Below are 26,472 nucleotides of genomic sequence, written 5' to 3' on the forward strand. Positions count from 1 at the left end.
TTGTTTTTGTAATTTTTTTATTAACATTTTATAGACTACATAAAATATAGTTCTCTTTCATCATTAATTTTAACTTTCATATGTACAAAAATATTTATCGTATAAAAATTAACTATAATTAATTAAATAAAGAATATAAAATTTATACAAAAGTTGAAGAGCAGCCGAAAAGAGTACTTCATAGATTTTTGAAGAAACAGAAAAGAGAAATAAAAGCCCACCGCGAACCGTTACCCGGAAAAAATATGGAAAAATAATAACGGAAGAAATAGGAAATGGGAAGATTATAAAAATAAGAACAAAGGTGGTGGCGATTGTGTGGGGAATATCCCCGCAAGTCGTTTTCCGCTGGTGACGCTTGGCTCAATTTCTAAGGAATTTGTGTTGATTTCTCACGAGTCGTTTTAGTTTTTTCCTCAAACAGTTAGTGTTTTAAAAATGTCTTTATTTAAATGGCTTTTCTCGCACATTTGAGTGGCACAATTGTTCGCAGCGCTTATCGCTCATCTTCGGCTCTTTTGCATCATTGTCTCTAGCACGCTGGGGTCCAAGGTGGAGGCGTGATCCAAATCTTCTGAGCTGGCATTCTCCTCAGCCACATTTACGAAAGAACTGGAGAGTTCACCATTCAATTTATTCACTGCCCCCGTCGATATGTCGTACATGAAGATCTCTTGCTCTGCTTCGTCGCTGGATCTGTTTCAAGTAATATGTAAAATAAATTATAAATTTAACATACAAAAAATATAAAGGCTTTGGGTGAATAAAGTGCGGTTTTATCTTTTAAACGAAACGTATAGAGGGTATTTGTAGACTTAACATTTCGTTAAGTCTAAGTCGAAGAAGTCATCATTGAATTAGCCGATATTGAAAGTGTTTAATCTTTTGCTGTTTTATACTTACTTCGCCACTAGAAGGACCACGGATTGCTGTTCCAAGTCCGTTCGGGCTTCCTTCTCCAACCAACGTTTGAAATTCTCCTTTGTAGGCTTCTTCACCAAAGTCTTGATCAGATCACCACCAATAAATTTCACTTCCTTGTCATCTGCAGCGGTCTCGCGTTCACTACGCCGTTCACTGCTATCATTGGATGGTGGTTGGGCCTCCACCGGTGCCAAAACCACAACGCTCACGATCTTTTTACCACGCAACTCATCACTATCGGGTAAAGGGAAATGGGCACCGTTAATTTTTAGCGGTAAATATCGATTGTACTGGCGTTCGGCCAAGTCGACAGGTGGCACCACCGTCGCATCGGTCTTAATATACTTTTCCGAAACACTCTTCTCATTTTCAGAACCAAAATGCACTACTTTTACATCAACACCTTGTTTGTGGGGTAATGCGTTCGACTGCTTGACACGTTCAATATCCTTTTCACTAAGTGAGACTTTATCTCCATTCGGCTTGACGACCGTGACTACTTTTTTAGAAGCGGAAATCTGTGCTGCTCCTCCAGCGCCATAGAAGTGCTGCAGGTGCTCGGCAGGTAGATTCTCCAAAGCTACATCGCCCACCTTATCATAGTCCAAGACAGAAATGTCGGCGTTGTTGAGAATGCCGGATGAGAGCAGCTGTTGACGCAAGTCATCGGGAACTTCGTCGGGCAATTGAAGTAGTGTTTGAGATGCTTTAGCTTCTTTGTTGCTTCCCTGGATGTTCTGGGCACTCTGTGGAGCGGCAGTGCTGCTGGTTGCGGTAGAGACTGCACCGTAATTGGAGTTGCTGGCACTGGCTTGAACAGCGGGTAGGTAGGGCTTGTCATTGCTTGATGCTACCTGTGAGCCGAAACTGAATTGACTCACCGCAGACTTTTCTTCATTGCGGCGCTGTTCAAGTTCCCTGAATACATCAGAGTGGAAGGTCGATACGCCAAATTGTGACGAGCCACCCGCAGCGGCGTTGGGAACGGTTGAAGATATCAAACTACCGGCACCGGATTGTCTCGGTTGCTGCGCGAAGTTGGTCGCGGGCTGTGTCTGCAATGCGGGCGAACTGGCGAGCACTTGCGTAGCACCTGCCTCCTGCTGGTACTGACTTGAGTGATATTGGTTATATGCAGTCGGTGGCAAAGGCGTTATAATCATGACCTTCTCGCCATCTGTCGTTTGGGCGTACTGTGGAGGCGCTGGCGTCGTCGTGGGATAGGCGGAATGGTGGTTGTTCTGTGCTGTCACAAAATTGCTAAATTGTTGTTGTTGTTGTTGATTTTTAACCGATTGCAATGCGGCCGCTGTGATGTAATGAGTATTCACTGAGCTGCCGCTTGCAAAACTTGAGCTGGACTGTTGCTGTTGTTGGTAAGATTGTTGAGCGCTTTGTGGTGCTGGCGTGGGACCCAAGTGCGGTGCTGGTATGTCGTGCAACACCTGATTTTGTGTGTGGTAGCCAAAACTGCCAAAGTTGTTGTATTGCCCGCTGCTGCTGCCGCCGCCGATTGGGGTCTCGATGGTTTCTGTTATGTGCTGTTCATATTTCGGTATCGACTTAAGAAGCTCGGTTTCCTTGGAAGCTTGCACACCGAAGTAGTTGTGAATGGACCTAATTGGATCCGATGGCGACTGCAAGGAGGCAGCGGTGGGGCTGTTTGAACTTGGCAAGCTGCTCTGTTGACTCTGAATTTGTTGTTGGTTTTTCTGTTGTGTTTGATAAGTTTGCTGCTGTGACTGCTGTAGCTGTTGTTGCGATTGTTGTTGGATCTGTGGGTAGGACTGTTGGTGAGCCTTTTGCTGGTTCTGCTGCTGTTGAACCTGTTGCTGAGGTTGCTGATATGATTGTTGTGCTTGTTGTTGCTGTTGTGGTTGGAAACGACTTGAGGCCAATTTCTGGCTGATCAACTGCGAGTGGGAGTGAGATTGTTGAGAAGTCTGTTTAAAGTAATTGCTGTTGTTGCCATTGTTGCTGCTCGATTGTGTCGTCTGTGGTGACGGTAGTGAGAACGTCGGCTGTTGGACATATTGTGGTTGCCGATTGAACTGGAAGGGCTGTTGTGAGTGATAGCTCTGCTGGTGTTTCACCGCGTTTGAGGAGTGTTGTGGTTGATGGTAATGTTGTTGTTGCGTTTGTGAAGTTTGGTAATTGGTGTTCTCCAACTTAGCCGGTATGGGCACTTGCTTGATGTGGGGTTGTGCTGGCAGTGTGGGACGGAACTTAACTGGCTGGTAAGGTAATCCCGATTGGCGGGAAGGCAACTCTTGAGTTTTAGGTGGTGCGGTGGGGAAAAACACCGATTGTTTCGATGGAGCGGGTGTGGGTTTCTGGATTAGACTGCTGAAGAAGGACTGTTGCTGATTGCTGGACTGCTGCTGATATTGTTGGTTGTGGTTGGAGTAAAAGTGACTTTGTGGCGAACTAGAAGCTCCAAAATTTTTACGAAATTGTGACTGCAGTTGTGGCAGCTGTTGCAAAGTCGGCAGAGCTGGTTGGGGTGGTGGCGGTGGTGGAGCGGCCACATTTTTAAACGATGAACTGAACTGAGGGCGCTGTTGTTGTTGTGACTGTTGCTGCTGTTGCTGGTTGTGTTGATATTGTGATTGTTGCTGCTTTTGGTAGAAGTTCGGAGAAGGCTGCTGCTGGACAAGGGCTGCTGGTGGTCGGAAGTAATTGCCGTTTTGTTGCAATGGGAGTTGCTGCTTCTGATGCTGGTACTGCTGTTGGGCTTGTTGTTGTTGCTGCTGCTGGTGTGCCTGCTGGAAATGTCCTGTAAATAGTTGATTGGCACCAGCCTGCGACTGACTATGTGTGCTAGCTCCGAAGTCAGACCGTGTATTGTAAGCGTCAGCCTTGAAACTACCAGACTGTGCGCCACCGCCGACAGGAATGGCAACCACTTGGCTCTGTACGCTTTCGGCGTTGTGTTCTTCAAGCTGGTGTCCCGTTTGGGACTTGCTCTCGGAACCGAAGGTTACATGAATACCACTATTGCTGTGATACTTCTCAGAATCCGGATGGATGATAGTGCGCAATGTGGTGGTCTTCACTGGTGGAGCTGGTGTTGCAGGTACTGGGTAATGAACGATCTCCTCTTCCTCCTCCTCTTCTTCGTTGTCATCGTTGTTAAGTGAGGCGATGGGACTTTCCAAATGCAATTTGTTATTCTGGTCCTTCTTGTAGTTCACATAGAATACATGAACTTTTTCTTTCTTCTTCTTGGTAACAATGGGTTGCGGTTCGGGCTCAGGTAGAGTTTCATTTGAATCCTTTATGATAATCTCAATGATGGGCTCGGGCGCTTCCAGATATTGTGGATAATATTGGGGTCCAACGTAGTTGTTTGGGAATTGTGCTAGAAAGCGGTTAAAGAAACAAAAATCAAATAAATTTTAGTTAGTCAGTTACTACTTTTCATGTCTCCTACAACTCTCACTCACCAATCGCACTTTGTCCGTTGTAATAACCACTTTGTGGGTAATAAGCTTGTCCGTCATTTTCGTAGCCCGCTCGTCGACTTGCGATTTCCGGATAGAGGAAACCGGCGTTTTCGAAGTCATAAAGTGTGCGCTTTCCGCGTTTATCGTTGGTGTTCGTGGTCCCTGCTGATGACTTAAGAACCTTCGCTTCACGAGCTGGCTTCACTATGGTAGCAGGCTTCGCTAATGTTTTTGTCGCTGCCTTTGTATTTTCGCTCTCTGCGACCTTTGTATTTGTAGTAGACTTCACCGTCGACGCCTTGGCACGTTGTTTGGCATCGGAGCCGTCGGCTGTAGCCAGCGCTGATGCTATGGATATCGAAATCCCAATCAACTGGAAAAAGAAGAAGGAGATGGTTAATTATATTTTTGCAAGAAAGAGATTATTATTACATAACAGAGGGTCACCTTATACGTTGATTGCAATTTTTCTTGGAAGAAGTAAATTATTTTTCGAGACTGTAGTGAATCAAATATAAAAATTGGCAACGAATTCAATTTGAAAGTTCGCGGAAAGCCGTTATGTGAACAAATTATCGAGTTGCGTAACAAAGTGCGCCTATGCCAGGCCAACGCGCGGAAAGCGAAAGGGAATTAAAAACATCAAAAAGACTGAGAAGTAACAAATGACACCGCACCACCACTAAGCCACTTGAGCGCATGCCAGCTAGTTCGCCAAACGCTTAAATATCTGAAATAATTGCGATTGCAATTAAATGAATTTGCTAAGTATGAAAAATTGCAGTTAATCGGCGTTTAATCTGGAAACGAAGCGAAATGAAAGTGTCTACCGATCATTAATCAAAATGAGTTGAGTTATAGGTTCAACGCTAATGCTTACACATACTCGTACGTGTTTAAGTGATGACTCGTGTTATTTGCACAAGATTTCCCACTCATATGTGATGTGAGCCTTCGAAGGTCTGATGGGTTTTATGGAAAATATGCTCCGAGAGCTGGCATTGGAAAAGACAGCAACTTGAACCCAGGATGGAATCGAAAGTATTTTTACCTCAAGGAGCAAGCTCTTCTCATACAGACTTTTGCCCCAGACTTTACTGCTTGGATTTAATGCGAAAAATAACTCTTTGAACTCGCGCAAAAGTTGAGCAGGTCAATGCCAAAGTTTATGACGGCGTAGGCAACCGAATTGATAATGGCCTAATAAGAGCAGGTAATGCCTTTATACAAAAGCCTACATACGTTAACGCCGTGCTTCTCATGTCTTGCCTCACAAAAGTTATCAAGTCATTTATCGCTTCATTTAATTACGCCAAAATACCCTTTCAGCGCAATTCCTCACGCACGACACAAATACACGAACGAATGGCACACGCTTCCAACACGTTCCGAATGTCACTAAGTAGTAATTTACCGTTATGACTTTTTTGCTCTTCATTCATTGCTTACAATGCAATAGTATGAAGCATAAAAGCACAGAAAATTTAGAGGGCAATTATGAAATGATAAAAGAGGCAACAGTTTTTGGATAAAAAACATATATTTGTAGGTAGTAATGACGAAATCGAAGTATTGCATGAACGTAATAACATCAATAAAACAATAGGAATATCTAATGAATTACATATTATGAATTCAGGTCGGTCAATGTGTGATCTTAAAAGCTTTAATTCTATCGACAGCCAATTGAATTATAAAAGCTGTAGAGAAATCTCAGCAAAAGCGACATACGATCGTAGATTTCAAATCAATGTGACTAAATCTGAGTTCGATATATATTGACCTCACAACAGTAACCATTGAATTTAAACCCACTCGGCTGGCTAGTTCTTGAGTGTATTAAGAAACGAACACAGCTTTTCAAATGCTCGTCTAAAATGTGATACTGTGGAACTTCCATAATTCGAACTTTGGAACTGGCAATAGGAGTCAAATTTCATACAATTTTCATTCCATAAATCGAACTTTTCGATCAGGCGATAATATTTTTTTAGAAATTTAAAAAATTCCCTATATTGTATGGAGGCGAACACAATTTATGATATGCCACTTATGGATTGCATAAATCATATATCTATAACTCGCATTTTTTTGTGGATTATGGTGATTCGAGTTAGAGAAGTTCCACTGTATTGCAAAGATCTTTCTCTCACCAAGTCCACTATTTTCATTTTCCGACCACTCTTGTGACCTTGTGACCACAGGCATTGGCTTTATTACGTGACACATGTTACCTGGTGTCAAAGTCAAAAGAAGAGCGAATTGCCGATTGTCATAACTGCTTTTTCTGTGCTGCTTCCCGAGCGCTTCTCTATCTTTGCACAACCAAAACTCTTCGGTCATTCAAAACAGGGACACTTTTCACTCTTTTCCACTTACTGATAAACACTTTAACGAAGCTAAAAATCGGTTCAACTAAATCTCAGTTGCATGTCTGTGAACAGCAACAACACAACACCAGTTGCCAACTCGCTCCACTTGTTGGCCGCCATTGTCTTTATGGCTGCTTCGTTTGTTTACTCACAATATTTACATTTACTCGAAGTTTTTCATAATCTTTATGCGCTCCCCCTTTCTCCCCTCGCGCTGCACACCTTGACCCGCCCACTTTATTCATATTCGGAACTCGAAATTCGTAATGCGAAAGAAAAAATGTTAATTTATTATTATGGGTATCATGAATAGCTCGGTGTGCGGTTGTGTGTATTGCTGTTGTTGTGTAATTTGCTGGGGTTATCTCCACTCAATTTGCCGTTGCTACTGTCAGCGCTACCTCAGTCGTAAATGCGGACCGGCTGAGTTGGCAGCGTTGCCTGTTAATTTGTTGGAGCAATCGCATTTCGCTTACAACAACAATCATTTGTTTTTGCTGATTTCTTGGCAGCTGTGCGCAACTTTCTCTCATTGTTGTGCACCAGCACACACACTCGCACACGCACTTGGCGGTTGATTTATGTAAATATTCCGTCTGCGACCAGAGATCGCTCAATCCGGCTTCTACGGCGGCGGAGGCGTGAGCGTTATTATCACCGTTATTTAATTTTATTTCTTTCAACGCATTGCTGCTGGCACATTTCTAAAAATATCCGCATTTATTTCCCAATTTTTACACTTCTCTCCTCTAGAAGACGCAGAAGCGTAGGTCAGTTTTTTGGGGGAACAAATTGCCGCTCCATCGTTGTTTGTTGCTGTTCTCCGCACTCTCTGCATTCTCTTGAATGCCTAGTTTTCTTAGGTATTAATTTTATTTTTACTAATAACGGGTTTTGCCTAATTGCAGACGTCTTTAATTTGCATATTTGTGGCTTCTTCTTTCGTGTTATCTCATTTCCGCATTGTTGTTAATTGACCGTTAATTTCACCTAAACTCATGTCAAACGTTAATGAATAGCTAATTTGTCAGTTACTAAGCGATTGCATAATCACACTGACCGATGTCTTTAAAAGTGTAATATTAAAAACATCGCAACAAAAACAACATTCAAAGTATTATAGAAACGAAAACAAAGCATGACCATGACTGTGCCTTGACCACAGAGTTGGATTACAAAACAAATATATATATATATAATAATATTTTCCAAGTATTGATAAATTCGGAAAATTCGTAAACCTTCCCATTTCTCGCTTAAATGTTCCCAGAACATTTTTGTTGTTGTTGTAGCAGCATAAAACATTCTGCATATAACTCAAAGGATGGCTACTGTGGTGATACTCCCTAACCGGACATGAGTCCGGGTCCATTCCGATTACGTAGAGACCACTGTCGTGGTCGATCATTCTCTGAAACCTTTATTATAAAGTCAGTATCACCACATATATAGTTACGTACTCTAAAAACCGAATAACCTAAATAAAGATTTTTATCAATACTTTCCTCTTAATCTAAAGAATTCCAAAGACCACGAGTTCTATTCTTACAACATTTTTTTATGACAAAGAGTTCATCTTTATCGAGTTCTCTTCTATTCCCTCAAATATTTGGAACATTTATGGAATAATGTGAAAGTAACTGTTAACTCAGATGTGTATGAATTGAAAACAAAGGGAGTCTGGAAATTTTAGAGACATGTCTACACACCGGTGCAGAAGACCAACTGGAGTTGCAGACTCATTTCATTCGCATTTCGGCTGTTCATCGACAAGCTTTGAACTAGAGAAGGCGAAATAGAGCAAAACAACAACAATCGTCTTGGCCAACATCTGCATAATTCATGCGATCGGTGAGTTTTCAAAGGGCAAAAGAGACAATAAAAATAACTGCATAAATAAATAGAGTCGCATTAATGAGGGCGATCGAACAATGGCGTCGAATGCGAGTGGCTTCATTCGCTTCAGTTCGAGCGATCGAAATCTGTTCGCTGGCATTCACTTCAAGCGTCAATGGCACATCTGCAACAGCAATAGACACACGCACACACACACACACACTGGGCGGGATCAGGTGGTCGATGGGTGTCTTTAAGGTCTTCCAACTCTTACAGAAATATGAATATTTTTTTTGCTGTTTTTTTCCTTTAGAGGAAAAAGTATGCCAATATATACTCTAATTTTTTCTGTCTCAGAATAAATGGAATAAAATTAGTATCCCAAACTAAACGATGAGCTGGAATGGGAGGTGGCTCGATGGGTTGAGTGGTGTATAATGAGTACTTCGTGTTTTGTTCGTGTTCGCTTCGCTTGCCACAAAGGCTGACTGCGTGCAATTATTTGCTTTACGTCGTTGATGGCGGTGGGTGTGGTGCCACCTGTTGCACCGGTTGCGGTGGATAAAATAAATGCATGTGTGGATGTAAGGTCACGATGTTTTCGTGTCACTGTGTCACACACATCACACCCACCCACATAGCTGTTAAATGTGTTTACATTATGTCCATAGGTGCAAATTGCTGGATAAACTTTGAGTTGGTGTCATGCCGTTCAATTACTTGATTAATGATAGTCCAAGCAGCGTGACACACGGGTAAGCGCCAAGAATGTAGAAGTACACGGCGATTACTAGACCACTTATAACGGGTGATTTTTTTGAGGTTAGGATTTTCATGCATTAGTATTTGACAGATCACGTGGGATTTCAGACATGGTGTCAAAGAGAAAGATGCTCAGTATGCTTTGACATTTCATCATGAATAGACTTACTAACGAGCAACGCTTGCAAATCATTGAATTTTATTACCAAAATCAGTGTTCGGTTCGAAATGTGTTTCGCGCTTTACGTCCGATTTATGGTCTACATAATCGACCAAGTGAGCAAACAATTAATGCGATTGTGACCAAGTTTCGCACTCAGTTTACTTTATTGGACATTAAACCAACCACACGAATGCGTACAGTGCGTACAGAAGAGAATATTGCGTCTGTTTCTGAGAGTGTGGCTGAAGACCGTGAAATGTCGATTCGTCGCCGTTCGCAGCAATTGGGTTTGTATTATTCGACCACATGGAAGATTTTACGCAAAGATCTTGGTGTAAAACCGTATAAAATACAGCTCGTGCAAGAACTGAAGCCGAACGATCTGCCACAACGTCGAATTTTCAGTGAATGGGCCCTAGAAAAGTTGGCAGAAAATCCGCTTTTTTATCGACAAATTTTGTTCAGCGATGAGGCTCATTTCTGGTTGAATGGCTACGTAAATAAGCAAAATTGCCGCATTTGGGGTGAAGAGCAACCAGAAGCCGTTCAAGAACTGCCCATGCATCCCGAAAAATGCACTGTTTGGTGTGGTTTGTACGCTGGTGGAATCATTGGACCGTATTTTTTCAAAGATGCTGTTGGACGCAACGTTACGGTGAATGGCGATCGCTATCGTTCGATGCTAACAAACTTTTTGTTGCCAAAAATGGAAGAACTGAACTTGGTTGACATGTGGTTTCAACAAGATGGCGCTACATGCCACACAGCTCGCGATTCTATGGCCATTTTGAGGGAAAACTTCGGAGAACAATTCATCTCAAGAAATGGACCCGTAAGTTGGCCACCAAGATCATGCGATTTAACGCCTTTAGACTATTTTTTGTGGGGCTACGTCAAGTCTAAAGTCTACAGAAATAAGCCAGCAACTATTCCAGCTTTGGAAGACAACATTTCCGAAGAAATTCGGGCTATTCCGGCCGAAATGCTCGAAAAAGTTGCCCAAAATTGGACTTTCCGAATGGACCACCTAAGACGCAGCCGCGGTCAACATTTAAATGAAATTATCTTCAAAAAGTAAATGTCATGAACCAATCTAACGTTTCAAATAAAGAACCGATGAGATTTTGCAAATTTTATGCGTTTTTTTTTTTTTAAAGTTATCAAGCTCTTAAAAAATCACCCTTTACTTATAATATATTATGTATACGGCATATGATGAGGTAAGGTTTGATAAATTGCATTCTAAGGTATTATTGGCGAAACAATTCAGAAATGTATGAATTTATCAATTTCTATAGCTACTGTTTATAATTATACTCTCGCAACCTGTTGCACAGAGTATCATAGTTTTGTTCACATAACGGTTGTTTGTGTCACCAAGAAATATAAGAGTTAGATATGGGGTTATATATACACAAATGATCAGGATGACGAGTAGATTTGAAATCCGGATGTCTGTCCGTCTGTCCGTCCGTCTGTCCGTCTGTCCGTCTGTCCGTGCAAGCGATAACTTGAGTAAAAATTAAGATATCTTAATGAAACTTGGAACACATGTTCCTTGGCACCCTGAGGAGGTTGCTTTCGAAAATGGGCAAAATCGGTCCACTGCGACGCCCACAAAATGGAGGAAACCGAAAACCTATACAGTGTCATAACTAAGCCATAAATAAAGTTATGAAAATGAAATTTGGAACATAGGATCCCATTAGGGAGGGGCACATTTGGATGTAATTTTTTTGGAAAAGTGGGCGTGACCCCGCCCCAAATAGGGTTTTTGTATATAACTCGCAAACCAATAAAGCTATATAAGCCAAACTTTCTGCAGTCGTTTCTTTTAGCCATTACCTTATACAGTCCAAAAATGAAAGAAATCGGATAATAACCACGCCCACCTCCCATACAAAGGTTAGGTTGAAAATTACTAAAAGTGGGTTAACTCCCTAACGAAAAACGTCAGAAACACCAAATTTTACATAAGAAAAGGCAGAAGAAAGCTGCACTGAGATTTTTTTACAAAATGGAAAATGGGCGTGGCGTATCTCAAGAACTATTCGACCGATTTCAATGAAATTCGGTACATAACACTTTCTTGACACACTGATGACACGGGTGGAATATGGGCGAAATCGGTTCACAACTACGTCTACTTCCCATATAACCCAATTTTGAATTCCATCTGATTCGTTCACCTTATAATGTATTCATAAGGAACCAATGAAGCTAGCGGAATAAAACTTTACACAAATACTGTATTTGAGCTGTGACATCACTTGTGGAAAAATTGTCAAAATCGAACCATGACTTTTCAAGGCCCCTGATATCAAACATGAAGAACTCAGTGCCTAAGGTTAATTTTTCACCGAAAATATAGGTAAATCCCTCAGATATTTTAATGTAACTCATTCCCTCTGAATTTTTTTCTTATAACAGTTTCTCTCTGTACCTGAAATGGTAAAAATCGGGTCAAAACTTCCCCCAGATCCCATATACCTAATTATAAGTAATATTAAATTTAGTGGGCGTATAGTCTTCGATACATTGTATCTTAGTGGTGAAAATGAGTGAAATCGGTTTAGGAATTACCTCAGTCCCCATATACTATTTATGATGATTTTCGTTATTCTATTGAACTTTATACCGAATATATGGGTCGACTTGTGTTATCTTTATAAAATTACATCAATAAATTGCGAGAGTATAAAATGTTCGGTTACACCCGAACTTAGCCCTTCCTTACTTGTTTTGAATAATGCTTTCAAAAAGTGCCAAAGCTTTTGTATTCCAAATGATCGCTTTGATTCGCCTTCAATTACTCGAGTCGAGAAATAACACCTGGAAAGGCCTCTTAAAATGTAAAATTTACTCCTTCAATGGACAGACGAAAATTTACGCCTACAATGGACAGACGAACTGGCCGCCATAAAAATGTCTGGTTTGTGAATGTGTGAGTTTGTGTGTGTGTGTACAAGTATGTATGTGAATGTCAGCGCTGCGTGCCAAGCGAATTGTAAATGTCATGTTTTCGAACAGACAGACCAATAGATATGTGTGTATGTATGTATGTGCATATTAATATTTATGTAAATGCAATAAGTATACAAATGTTAGTGTTGTTAGTGGTGTGGATGACTTGTTTGTCCAGCGACTAATTAACACCTGAAATGAGAAATCGTAATAAACTTTCGTCGCCTATCGATGTATGTAGTTTTGTAACGGTATTATGTTTTTGTCTCTTGTGTCTTCGATGAAATGAAAGTGAATTGACAAGTGAAATAGTTTGTGGTAATAACAATAAAATAACGGTAAATATTTGATTTAATGTAAATTATTACAAAACAGCCCATAAATTTTGGCGAAACATACTTGAGGTTACACAAGTACCAAATATGTAACAGTAAACGAGTTTTCACTATAAACGAATCATGGTCGTCGATGAGCCGAAGATTGTATAATAGGCCATCGGAAAGCTATGCTGGGAATCCAAAAATTTATGGAAACAAAATAGCAATATCCGAAGGAAGGGTTCAAATCATTCAAATCGTGTTTAGGGTTTATTTCCCTGGGCGACTTGAACTTGAATGCCAACCACAATTGTTTTCTAATTCTTGTCCCAAGTATGTGCTTCCAATTTTCCGAGTTTGAAAGTCATTTGACAAGTTGAATAAACTAAATTTAGAATAAGACAATTCGTTATCCTTTATCTTTAATGTGAATTAAAATCATCTTTAGTATATATCTGCCGTTTTTTGACTTCGTCAACGAGTATCTGTAGTTGGCTGCAACTGTTAACCAAAGCAACTGCTAAGTGCCCGAAGATTAAGACAGCTACAGAAGACAGTAGCGCAATCGCTTGTTAAAACAACAAGCTAAACAACAACAAAACCAACATGTGGCACATCAGTTGCACGCGAATCCACGCAAAAAAATAGAATTGCAGACGCACGGAGGCGGTCCGCCGGCTGGAGATTCATTCGCAAGCTCGGCTGACGCAACGGCATTAGTTAGATGCGAACAAGAAGCTAATTGCCACAGCAGACATTACGAATGCATAACTGCGAAGTGGCAGCTGCTACCTGCGAATGCCGTTGATAAGGAGTGTATAATCGGGCAGAGGAGAAGACGAAGTCGAAGAGCGGGGCGGAACGTGTCTTTGCTGCAGAAGAGCCAAGTTAAAGTCGGAGTTTGCGAGTTGTTGGTGATGGAATAAATGAATGCCAATACAGATGCCATGCCATAGCAGCTTAGCATATCCACGGCGAATTATAACCGCTTGCAACTACTAAAACAACAACAATCACACAGTCAAATGTGCTGGGAATGGAGTCTGTGACGGCAACAGCGCAAGACAAAAACAAAGCAACAACAACATTCACATACATCGCGGTGAATTGGAAGTGCAAAGCAGCGGCAAGCGACTGGCGGACAGTGGGACATGCCTCGGCGCTGAGTGTTGAACGCTTATACGACTCATTGCATGCCATGAACTCATTGTCGATTGTCAGTTGCTTATTATGCGAGTCATCCATATGCAATTGAGTATGCAGTTAAATGGCGGTGTTGAAGAAGCGCAACTGGTTGTTGTTGTTGTTGTTTGGAGTGAGGCGCAAAATGCTCATATTGTAACGGCCGATGGATGCCACTGCTAATTATACAGTTAGCTGTTATTGTTTTTGGTGTTGGTTTGTTCGACTTATATTCTAGGTGAGCATTTGTTGCAAGTCATGTACAAAAAGCGTGAAGACATAATTAATGTACGACGTCTTCTGTTTGGTGTAGAAATATTTGAGTTTATGAGCATATCCATTTGACAATAACAAATTCCATTTTGATTACGCAAATTAGAAGACTGAAGACTAGAAAATTGCCATTATACATGTATAGGCATGAAATAATATTGGCAAACGGGTCGAACAAAACGGTCGCACCTGTTCGTGTTTAATTATTTCAGCGACCGTTATCTTAAATTGACGCAATTTCCGTTATTTCTCGCAACAATTGTATGATTGGCAGGCGCACAGCTTATTATGTGCTTAATCTGAAGCGATATACCCACTGAAGAGTGTTTCTTTTCGATTGCACCAACAACTCATACATATTTACAAACATATATGTTATACTCGTATGGCGAGCGTCTGCTGCAGCCATTTCACTTTCTACTCGATACTTTTTCTCAACGCAATGCCACTCGATTATGCATTCAATGGTTCAAGTGTCTGATTACTTGTTTTTACTTTTGTTTTTGTTTTCATTTTTCATTTTCTCGTTGTTATTTTCGTTTTCGATTTCATGCGCTGAAGAAGCTGCTCGGCAACTTGCCACATGTCACTTGAAAACCTGCAACTTGCCAAGCCGCCTGCCAAACCGGTGAATGGATTCGGCCATTTATGCAGTCGGCATCTGCAAGCGAGTGTGTACAGTTATATATACACTTGTATTTGTTTTGGTTGCGAAATACTTACTCTCAGCGATGATTTGAGGTTAACAGTTATGGCATCTTCTTCGTTTTCTTAATCTTAAGTTTGCCAAATAATGCGATTATTCATCCCAGCTTATGAATCCCTGATTTTTCTACAGCAAATCTTCATGCTTAAGCCCAGGCCACATGGTGGATTTATTTATCGTATTTTAGCGGTACTTGTATCCAGTTGCTAAATATTATTAAATTTTACGTTATTTTAAGTATATTTTTCTATTTGAATACAATTTTCTCCGAAAATTTCCGACTTCCTGAATAAGGCTGTCAAAATCGCTGCAACGCCTGTCTGATAATTGATCTTTAAAGGCGAGCAGGAGAAAACTGAATTTAGTTGTTTGATATTTCTTATGAAACATGAACTGGTTCATATTCAATTTTTAAGAGCTTAGTACCCCAAATACACGTACATATGTTCACCCGACTACCAGTGATTAAGCGTATATGTGTGACGTAACTAACCAACTATAATTAAATTATTACGTTTACGCTGTGCGCCAATCTCGCATTTCCTCTAATTTGCTGGCACACCGCACTAAGCCCACATAAACACACACACACACAAACACAAGCGTAAATGCGGTTACAAATGGCATGTATGCCAGTAAGTGGGGTTTAGACTTCCTTCTGCCTGACAAGCCGTTATCAGGAGCCAATTTAAGCAGGTGCGAAAGAAAGGAAACCAAAATTCATATGCCAAATATCTACCCATATACATATATCTATGGATATACATAGGCGCAAATGAAGATTTTCTGCAAACTCTCGCTAATAAGAAGAAGCACAGCGCAAGCAATCTCCAATGCCCTTTATTGTTGTTGCATGCAATGATATTACAGCATCATCTTCAACATGTGACTTATCGCATGCGCAAATATTTGCGATGCAGTAGTGAGGATGGCCCAAAGAGTGCTTTAGTGTGTGTGTATGTGTGTTTGAAAGTAGTTTTTCTGGTCAATACTTGTTGCTGCTAATTTTTGTCTATGAGTTCTGTAAATGTGTGTATGGATGTAGAGCAATATACTCCTGCCGTTTTCAATACTCCCATAAATATATTTATATGTGTATACCAGTATAAGTGACTGTTAAATATACAAAAAAAAGTCGAAAAGGACATAATACGCAAGAACAGGTTTGTAGCTGAAGTCTTCAGTTCGGGTTATTTACTCACTTGCAGCCTCACTTTTAAACTTTTGATTCCATGAAAAATCATAATTTGGAGTGGAAGGCTTTTCCATAACATTTGGTTTCAATTTCAATTCCGAGTTTCGAGTTGTGTTAGTCATCAGTGCACTCGACAGGATATTTTCCATTTTCTCTACTTAAAAAGTAAATTGTCCCATTTGTCGCTCATTAGCTTGTTTAGCCTTCAATAGATTTGCTGAGTGCCTTAAAATATCGCCGGCAGCGGCCAATTTGTCATTCTGGTGCCATCAACACTCGATTAAGCCCTGTTTTACACAATTGCACCGCAATTACACTCGCTGTAACACATGTACTTCGTAAATAGTTCGAGCACTTCATGTGTCATTTAAATTGGCTGCACCTCAGATAGACTTGCGGCAATTAGAGTCAACGTTTGGCGCTTGATCGCCACAAATTGCACATGAAGATAGGCCTTCAACGCAGGCGTCAAGGTGACAATTGCATATCAAGGGCCACCCATTTGCAGCTACGACAGTGAGGGCTATCTGCCTAAGAGCTCCAACTGCAAAAAGCACACAGCGATCAACAGCCAAATCCAGAGCCATGCAGAGACCCGCTGGAGTTCAAATGCCATCCATTAAAACTGTATCAGCGTAATTTGTGAGAAAAGCATTTTAAGTGCCTTCGGCGAATTGTAAACACCGTTAAAGAGCAATGGAGACTACAAATTAAAGACGCACGCAACTCATAAAAACAAATATTACGAGTATGTGTCCGAAATGAAGACAGCTTTCAAGAAAACAAGAAAACGTTCAAAGCGAGATTGTGTGCAATCGAAATGTCGATGATGTCGATGGAGTTGTTGTTGCAGAGGTCAATCGCTTTTCGACGGGCACTCAATGAAAACGAAAGCGGGTATAATGACTTTTTCTAGTCACTTTTCCCTCCTTTCTCACCGCCACAGGCTGCAATTCGACTACGACAACAGTGGATGGCTTAAACCAGTTGATGTTGTAAGAAGCAGAAGAGGCCATCAAAACCAGTTGGATACAACAAAATGGGTAACGGGATATGCACACAGACTTACACATGTATGTGCTTGGCAGTAAAACAAGCTGGAGGAATAGGGGATTATTTGCCTAAGCGAGGAGAGCATTTAGACTAACTTTTAGAGGAATTTAGTCGTGGCGTCGACTTGCCACACTAGCTCAAAGTGGAGTGGTGATTTTCCTGTCAATTCAATGGTTTGGCAATTTGCCATCACTTTCTGAACATATTTCCTCAAATTGTGGGCTTTCATGTGGGTTTACGTGAAAATTGGGTGAATTGGGTGGTGGAGGCAAACGGTCGCCTGCAACGTGAAGCGCGATTGGTGTCACTCCCGTGCAGTTACTTATGCAATTACATGTTATTACACGTTATTGCACTCATGCATTTCCTTATTTGTTCGGTTTGGTTTTCGAAAATAATATGCGCCACCAATGTCTGTGCAACGCCAGTCATGCATCACGACTACTGCAGCCACCGCGACGACCCATTTAATGTTGTCCACATTTTATTAGCAAACTGTGATCGTTGGCATGGCTTCCAACACTCGCCGAGGCAGAATTGCCGAATCATCATTAAAGGTTTAGGAGTGGACCACTTTCTTCGTAGTTCTGATTACCGAGTATTTAGAACTCGGATCTCAAAATATAGATCTCAAATAAATATTTTTTACTATCGGCATTACTCAGTAATCCATACAACACTTAAGAGCGTCTTTCAGATTTCATTCCGAAGTTTTGCATCTGAACGAAGAGATCTGAAATCTATTACATAACAGTTACATTCTGCCTTTCTGGTGGGCAAGGTCAATACATGCAACCCACACACGTTTGTGTCGAGCACATTCTCGTATAACAAATGAGACACCATTAACTACACCGCAGCCGAAATTCGAAATGGTCCAACAACAACAAAGCCTCCGGCATAGCAACAAATAACAACAAACAAATGTGGGGGCAAATGTGTGTTTTGGAGCAGGCACAAGGTTATTATGCGGTTATCTTTTATAATATGGCGATGGCGATGCTGATACATTTGTATCTCACAACAACAAAGCGACAGTGACAATTAATGGAGAGCAACGAGAAAAGGCGAAAAGACGAACAAAAATCGGTTTCATTTAGTGTTAATTTCAACATAGCAAACCACTAATTATAATTATGAGAGTGAAATAGATTTCTGTTGTTGTTACATATTGTGGTCGTTGTTGCTGCTGTTGTTGATGCTCGGGGCCACGAGGTATTCGAAAGGCCAAAAGCCATCGGCGCTAAACCAAACATCGAAACAACATTAAAGCTGAGACAATGGGAGCAAAAGTATTCAATTTCTCTGTTTCTCGTGTTTGTTGTTGTTGTGTGTGTGTGCGTGTACAAAAGTAGACAAAAGTGGAGGCAATAAAATGATTTAACGTAAATGAAAGCGAAAGTAGAGCGAGAAGACGTGAAGTAATATTATATTTACGAACATATGCACCGAATTGGGCAACAAATCCCACTAGTTCTGCTAAATAGGCGTGCACGATGCGCTCAGAAGCGCCAATGTGTGGCCACTTTTGGCTAAGAAATTATGTCACTTTGATTTTGTACTCAGCAATATCGGTCTTGAATGTGGCTCAGGTACTCGGCGTATTTCGAACTTTGTTTTCAAAATGCTCGCCTCACACAGAGAAATGACATCTATGCAATGGATTTCATTTATAGCAACAACTGAGTTGCATTGCTTAATTAAGTTTTTTTTCTAAATTTCTCTTTGAAGCGACAGAAAGCAAGCTGAATTTTAAAAAATTTAATCAAAATCACCAAAGGAAAAGGTCTTCAAAATCTTTGCAAAAACAAACAATAAAAAATCATGTAGAATGTGGGTTAGTGAGCCTTGGAAAATGTATATATTCATGATATTAAAGAAACGCTTCAATTTCTTTGGTCATTAGTATAAAAGATTGTTTAATTAATTGTATGTTTGTGTGAGTGTAATTGTGCCTCAAGCGTAATAATAAAAACACTTTGGAAAGCTAAATTAATTTTCGCTTTGATTACTTGTACTTTTTCTCTCATTTACATTACTTGGCAGTAATTCATCCGCTCATTTTTCTTTTAATTATTTCTTTTAATTAACGCCATCACATATACATGTGATACAAAAGTGTGGCGAATCGGCGCACAGCAAGGCCCGACCGTCACTATTTTTAATTAAGTCTCGTAATTGCATACAAAGTGCGGATATTAGTTAATAATATAAAATATTAAATATTACAAAAATGCAGATTGGCTAGGATGATACGTACAAGGAAAGTTAGTGAGCGCATTTTTGTTGTGGAACTTAAATCTAAACACAAACTATACTAATATTCGGCGCCTTTTGAAACGGTTGATTTATATTTATGGCGAACCAGTGTGTGCGTCTCTCACGTACATGAGTTCATAGAAGACTTAATAAACAGAAGACTTGCAATAATGTCCAAGCGCTTTACGTCACAGCGATCTGGCGCTTCACACACTAACGGCCTCCCAGTCGCTACACAGAAATTTACGATGCCATGACGAAATCCCAAAGTTATGCTCAAGCGATAGTCGGATGGTCGTTCCACCACAGCACAGGCCACATTTACAAGTCACATTTTGGCCATAAACGTTGGCGAACATGCAAAAGTCATCGCCACACGAGTTGCAGTCACATTGTCAGCCGTAAAGCGAACGGGTGCCGCCGCCACAGCGAGCGGTTGCATCTGTGCAACGCAAGCAGCCCCGCGATTCACTTGGTCACTTGGCAACCAGCACCAAGTGTGCTGTGTGTGTGTGTGTGTCATAAGCGACGGCGGCGACGGCGACGCCAACAAATTGAAAAGTGAAAGGCATTCCTTGAAGTTAAGGCTGTCAGCGCCGACGACTTGGCGTGTGTTTGTTTGTTTGTTTGTGTTTCTGTGATGGAGCGAGCATCTTTGTACGCTTACCTCACACACATACACACATACATGCAGTGTCTTTGTTTTCATTTCGATTTTTGGCTAAATTATTTAATTTTATTTTCAATTGTTTGGCATTTTGTAATATTGCGGTTGACTCGCTTATGAGTTAAGCGCCACACACACGCGCTTAACTGTTACCCAACTGACTTGATAAGCGCGTCTGTGGCAGCTGTCGCAGTTACGCTAAGAAGTGCGCGATTAGAGGCTCCACAATCAGTTGAGTTCCGATATTAGTTAGCCGAATTGTCCAAAAAGTGGAGTGGAAGACTGCAGCAAAGCTCGCTCGTACGTTGAAAATGTTTCCGGCTGAGAGACCTCATTACGCGTGACCTTCCCACCGACGCGGGTCGGACACGTTAAGCGCACTTAGCCAATTAATTAACCAATTTCATTTAAACTTGTTTTATGGTCGTGCGATTATTTTGATATTTCATTATTTTTATTTTTATGTTTATTTTTAATTACATTTTATTTTATTTTTAATTTCACGGCTTAATGGCACCCATTACACGACTTAACGCTCTCGTTGACCTTTACATTTGCCGTGTTCAGCTCAACTTGTAGGGGCACTTGTACGAGTATTTCTTAATGTGTTTCCAGCTGATCTGAATCGCGACGCAGCTCCCATTTTCGGAACAACAAGTGCAGCTGGTTGTTAAAGCGGTCGCCAAGGGTAAAGCCAGCCAGCTGCGTGTGTGGTGATGTGAAAACGCGCGCGGACTGCTTGTTCGCTGCCAAGTGTAGCGAGCGAGTGTTGCAGCCGGTTTGTGTCTCAAGTCACCGCTTCACTTCGATGTCCATTTTTGCCTTGTGTGGCATGAAAGTTCAAGATTATATAAACTCGTTGCTGAAATGGACAGTCCAAATTTCGCTTTCGTTCGCGGATTGCGAATGTTCACGGATAAATGAGGGCATAAACAAATGCACAAGTTTATGAGTTTAATTGACAAATATTTTAATTCCTAATGAAGCCTCTCAAAAGATTTTGAATTCACTTTTTGTCAGGAGCAGGGGTTAAAGGAAGTTTAATTTTGAGTCATTAGAGTAGAATTGGGTGGGTGGACCATTCTCTACAAATCAAAGTCATCGCTGAAGTATAAAGGTTTCTGTTTGATTTACCCATCTGGCTTTTCGCCTCGGCTTCTTTAGTATTTAAACTGAACATTTGTCCCTATTAAGGTCGTTATTTGAAACCATGTCATTTCTAGTGTAAATGAAACAATTAAAGCCGATCTTTGCTCTTTATAAATGCCAATTCAATCAAATGAAGTTCGTTGCGTAAGTCGTTTGAATCAGCTTATTATCTTACATATTAATTAAATGCGATCACAGACGAACCGAAGAGTCATTCTCATGCACATATCTGCAATATGGTTGATGTCCAATGGTGCAATTCTTCGGCGGCTAGATCTCGTGATGAGTGTGTGTGTGTGTGTTTAAAGACCCACATACCAATCAAACTAGTTGGTGCAAGTGCAATAACAATGACTCAGGGTCACAGCAAATCGGCACTGCAAAAACAACAATGCTTGCATATTTGTAGCGTCTGCATTAAGCGCGTCGCCATCAACACACAATCGGCCAATCGCCCAAATTAAAAGCAAACGCAGATGGCCCCAATTAGATAGTGTAGATAGCATGGCATGGCATGGCAGAGCGTGGAGCAACAACAATCAATAGCTAATAGTTCGCAAAGTGGCGAGCAAAGATAAACATCCAAGGCTAAAGTGACGACAAGTGAATTTTAATAGACAAAAACAAACAACTACAACAACAACAGCAAACACAATTAACACAAATAAAGCAATGAGATTTGTTGCAAAACACCATTGAAGCCGTCGAAATATAAACAAATAGCGGCGAACTGAAGCGCATTCCAGCGAAGGCGAATATCACTTAACTAAATGGCAAAAGGCCAACTGAGGGCCCTTCTGCTTTTGCTGGACTAACAATTGATGCAATTGATGAGAGCGTGTAAGGCATTGTCAAAGTACTACATTGTACTTAAGTAGTATTTGAGCTTACAGTTTTCTTTCTTCACAAGTGACAATAGTTTCTTTTCATCGAAAAGAAAGAAGACAAATTTTATCGGACTGACCCAGAAACCTTCAAAATGCTCAAACAAGTGCGTGTTGTTGTGGCTGAATTGTGTGTGTGTGTGTGAGCGGCATACAAAAATCTCTGGCAGAATGGAAGAATGGCAGACAGCGAGAGAAGAAGCGTGACCAATTGAAAGCATTGAATACTCGTTAACTGTACAATTGTCGTTGCTTTGGCCAAACAACGACCGATAACGCTGATTGCGTGAAATTGTGGGGAACGCGCGGCTGCGCGGGGTCTTCGGTGTAATTAATTGCAATGAAAGTGTTGAAATGCCAGCTCGTTTGGCAGTACAGATGTGGAGCAAGTGATAAGGTGCCTCTGGAGTGCTTGAGGGTCAATAATTTGCTGAAGATTGGCAGAGATTTTTTGGCGACAGATTATTTTCATTATATATTTTTAGAATAGTTTACTTTACTTTGGTATTTCAAGCATGAGTAAATTGTATCTCGAACACCTGTGCAAAATTTCATCAAGATCGGTTGAGTAGTTTACGAGAAAATTTAATACCGACTTTGAAAACCCGGTTCCGTGAAAAACGCGTTTAAAGTTTTGTGTAACCTGACTTGGAGAGCTCACCTTCCAAAGGGTGTAACTCCGAAACTATTATTCAGATCGACTTGAAAATTTAGGATAATATTCTTGAGATGTTGTAGAAATTAATAAGCCAAAAAAACAAAAAAAAACTTTATACTCTTTAATACTAGAAATTGCTTTGTTATTCCTAGAAACATCAACAATGGATTGCTCAATCAGAGTCTTTGCATGCTTCACTCAAATGGCCGTATCGGTTCTTCTACGGAAGTTAGCAATTTCACCGCTCATTATGTGCCCATAACTAGCAACTGTCTGTATGTATCGACTTACGTGTGCTTAACAGCAAGAAAATCTAAAAAAACATTCAGCCTTCATGCGCTTTTGAGGCCAACAAAAGAAAGTAGTTTTTAAACATATTTTTGATTTATCGGAAATATTTGAAGAGTGCACATGATTAGCATAAATTACCGACGCTAGCTGCCTTGCCACTCAACATTAATCGAACCCACTACAAATTTCTCTATTACAATTATTTTCATTTATGCCCGGGAACAATGCTATATTCTTGGCATTTCTTATATTCGGTGAATTTTAGCAAACTCTTCTCTTTTCTTCGTTAATATTATTCTTATAAGTTTAACAGGCTATGACCACAGGTATACAGTTTTGGAGATTCTTGGAAAAATTACTTTTGTCGCATTGAGCCCATAGCTTTTCCTCCAGTCAGTCGCTAAACTCAAAGCCCAGCCCAAGCAATAAGCAATAAATACAATGTAATAAAAAGCGCCTTTTAATATTCACTCGGCATGCAAACCGCCAATCAAGCGTCACCTCTAATCGGCCAACAAGTGGATTCATGACAGTTAACATGTGTGTATGTTTGTGTGTGTGTGTGTGCATTTTTGTTGAGTTTGACGCTCTTCGATTGTTTCCCGCTGTATTTATTGTTGTTATTATAAAAATGTTTTCTTTTGCCTTTTTGGCGCTGTGTAGAAAGTTAAGTGAGTTTGTGGGCTTCGGCTTAACATTTTTACCTTCATACACATGCTACCATATGCGTGCATGTGTGTGTGTTTACCGCTAAATTAAAGCACCAGCTTGACTGCACACTTCGCATGCAAATCGCAAAACGGAAGTGGGTGAATGGTGGCACAAATAACTCACCGACTTTTTTCGCTCTCTTTTCATTCTTCTTTTGGTTTCGAAAATTTTTCGAAAATTTCGCATTCGCAGAATTGTGTGCTTTCCTTATCTCCCCTCGGAGAGAGAGCTATTTATTTATAATTTTTCTCCACCTGTTGCCGCCATCGCGCGTTGCAGCACCGCAACAATCGACCGACTCGCCATACTCGCCTGTGTTGTTGTGTTTGAGTTTCGCCGTTAATTTGCAATAAAATGTTAAGTAATGACGCGCTTACAACAAATATGTGGCCAGACAGTAGGACGCGGCTGTTGAATTGTTGAATTTATGCAGTAAGTTGATATGTTGACAAATATGCCAACGCATGTAATGAATATTTGCAAACACACACTCGCACACACACACACACATCTTTACTTTCCACACAGTTGTTTATTTCAATATTTGCAAAGCACAAAGCAAATATGCAAACTCAGCCACTGCATGCAGACCCTGCTGGGAAATCGTGAGGCAGTCAAGTTCGATTAATGGAAATAGTTGAGTTGTGGTTTAGCTGATGATATTTCAACATAATAATTTTTAATTCTTTTAGCCAATTACCAATTGTAAACTTTGCAATTATTTTTAGGATAATCTTTGAGGCAGTGCAGCTGGGAGACACCTAAGCAGCTAACTCTATCTGGATTTTAATTTGCTAGAATTTTCCCAATATACAATCATAGGAACTTAACGAGATTACAACTTTCTTAGTCCCCAAGAGTACTTCCGCATATTTCTAAATTAACATTTATTTCTTATTTTCTCTAGTTTAGCTTCATTTAGTTAATTTGTATCCATTTTTTACGATCAGACAAAAAACCTGACCATCCTCTGCAGGGCACACGATGCTTTCGTATGGCATTTACAGATATCATCTTGCTGCGCTGGCGCTCGACTCGACCCACGAACACAAAGAAGCACAAAACTTCAAACAAAAGTGAAGCGAAAACACGCCGAGTAATTACTATCTTCTGCAAATCGCAAAGTACTTTTACTTACCACTAAGTGCGAGTACATATCTATTCACTTTGGTTCTGTGCTCACACTTTTCCGTTTTCCCTTTCATTTTCTGTGTTGCAAATTGCCGGAAGCGGTTTCACATGCAACACCTCTCAGCCGCTTTGTGTGAGTCGTTTGTTTGTTCATTTATTTTCATATAACGGTATAATATATGGCATATGTGAGTACCCTGCTGACCCGGCTGCATGCGAAGAACTGAAGGTAACTACATTCAATACGAAAGCAAGGTGGCTGTGAGATTAACGGGTTTAATTACAGTTATTAGATGCATAGGTTAGTACATCATTTGCTCAAATGGCAATTAATCAGCATCGTTTTGCGGGCACACACACTCACAGCCAAGCATAGATACACATAAATATTTGGATTTGTGAATTCTTCAGCATTATATATATTATGAAAGGAATGCCACAGAATTGTGGCTCAAAGGCAGTTTTCTCCACTCACTTGTTGAAGACTACTGCGCTTTAAAGGGACTGAGGGAATGTATTTACGAGAGAATTAATATTTTTAATTAAAATTTCAATAATTTGTAGCCTACGAAATTATGAAAAAATAATATATATAAATTCTCTTTTCTCTGACGACTATTGGCGACCCTTGCCAAGCGCAAAACCAAGTTCGTTTCTTAAATCTTTTGAACTCCAAACCAACTGTTGAACTTGTGGAACAACAGCGCTTCCTGAAGCCTGCTTCGAAAACATTTGAAAGATGTAGAATTTTATAGCAAACCGATATTCTTAGTTGGAGGTCACTTTACGTTTACTCCATGACATATTTCGGACCCTATCACATTTACAATTATGAATTTTTGCTATGGATGTAATCATTTTAACATCAGTTCTTGCCTGCCTTCGCAGCACTTCAACTTACCAGCACAAGTGTAATCCTCATGGCTGCAGGCGAAACAGTTATCTTCGGGCGCAGCAGCAAATCAACAGCGAGTCGAATTTCTATGGAAAAATGTTGTAGGGAAGTAAGTAAAAATCCAATTTCAATTACACACAGCAAAGAAGCAGAAGAAAGTGATGCGAAAAGAAAAAAAAGAATTTAATTTAATTTAAACAACCGCGTTCACTTTACAGTTAATTAGTAACTTCTTAGTTTGTTTTTGATTATTTGATTATCATTTCATGCCGAGGTGGATTTGCATTGGCGCGAAGAAAGTTTCACTGGGTGTCACTCGGGTGCAAGCATAAATGTGCCGAAAACACTTCAGAAATCATCGAGCAAGTCTAATTAATTTCAATTTCACAACAACAACAACACGAGCAGTTTACTTACGTAAAACTAGCGATAATCTTTAGCACAACAAACAGCGAAAAAAAAAAACAATAAATACAAAAACAACACGCGAATGTCCTTTCTCGATTTGCTTTATTTGAACGTTACACACATATAGGTATGTATGTAGCGACTGTCACTCGAACGTTGGAGGGTTTCACGCGCACCACCGAACCGTACGACGTTATGGTTAATGTTGAACTGAATTCGACGGAAT

At 40.4% G+C, this 26,472-nt stretch overlaps 1 protein-coding gene across 1 annotated transcript; it reads right to left on the reverse strand.

Annotated features, from left to right (window-relative positions):
* LOC105221360 (uncharacterized) lies at window positions 1–26,472 on the reverse strand. Its single transcript, XM_011198269.2, has 5 exons — window positions 26,256–26,472; window positions 25,845–25,924; window positions 4,371–4,743; window positions 904–4,285; window positions 1–696 (listed from the first exon to the last, which is right to left on the reverse strand). Exons 2-5 carry the CDS (start codon window positions 25,863–25,865, stop codon window positions 504–506), a joined length of 3,969 nt encoding a protein of 1,322 aa, XP_011196571.2. The 5' UTR covers window positions 25,866–25,924; window positions 26,256–26,472; the 3' UTR covers window positions 1–503.

Source organism: Zeugodacus cucurbitae, chromosome 6 (assembly GCF_028554725.1).
Source record: "Zeugodacus cucurbitae isolate PBARC_wt_2022May chromosome 6, idZeuCucr1.2, whole genome shotgun sequence".
Classification (NCBI taxonomy): domain Eukaryota; kingdom Metazoa; phylum Arthropoda; class Insecta; order Diptera; family Tephritidae; genus Zeugodacus; species Zeugodacus cucurbitae.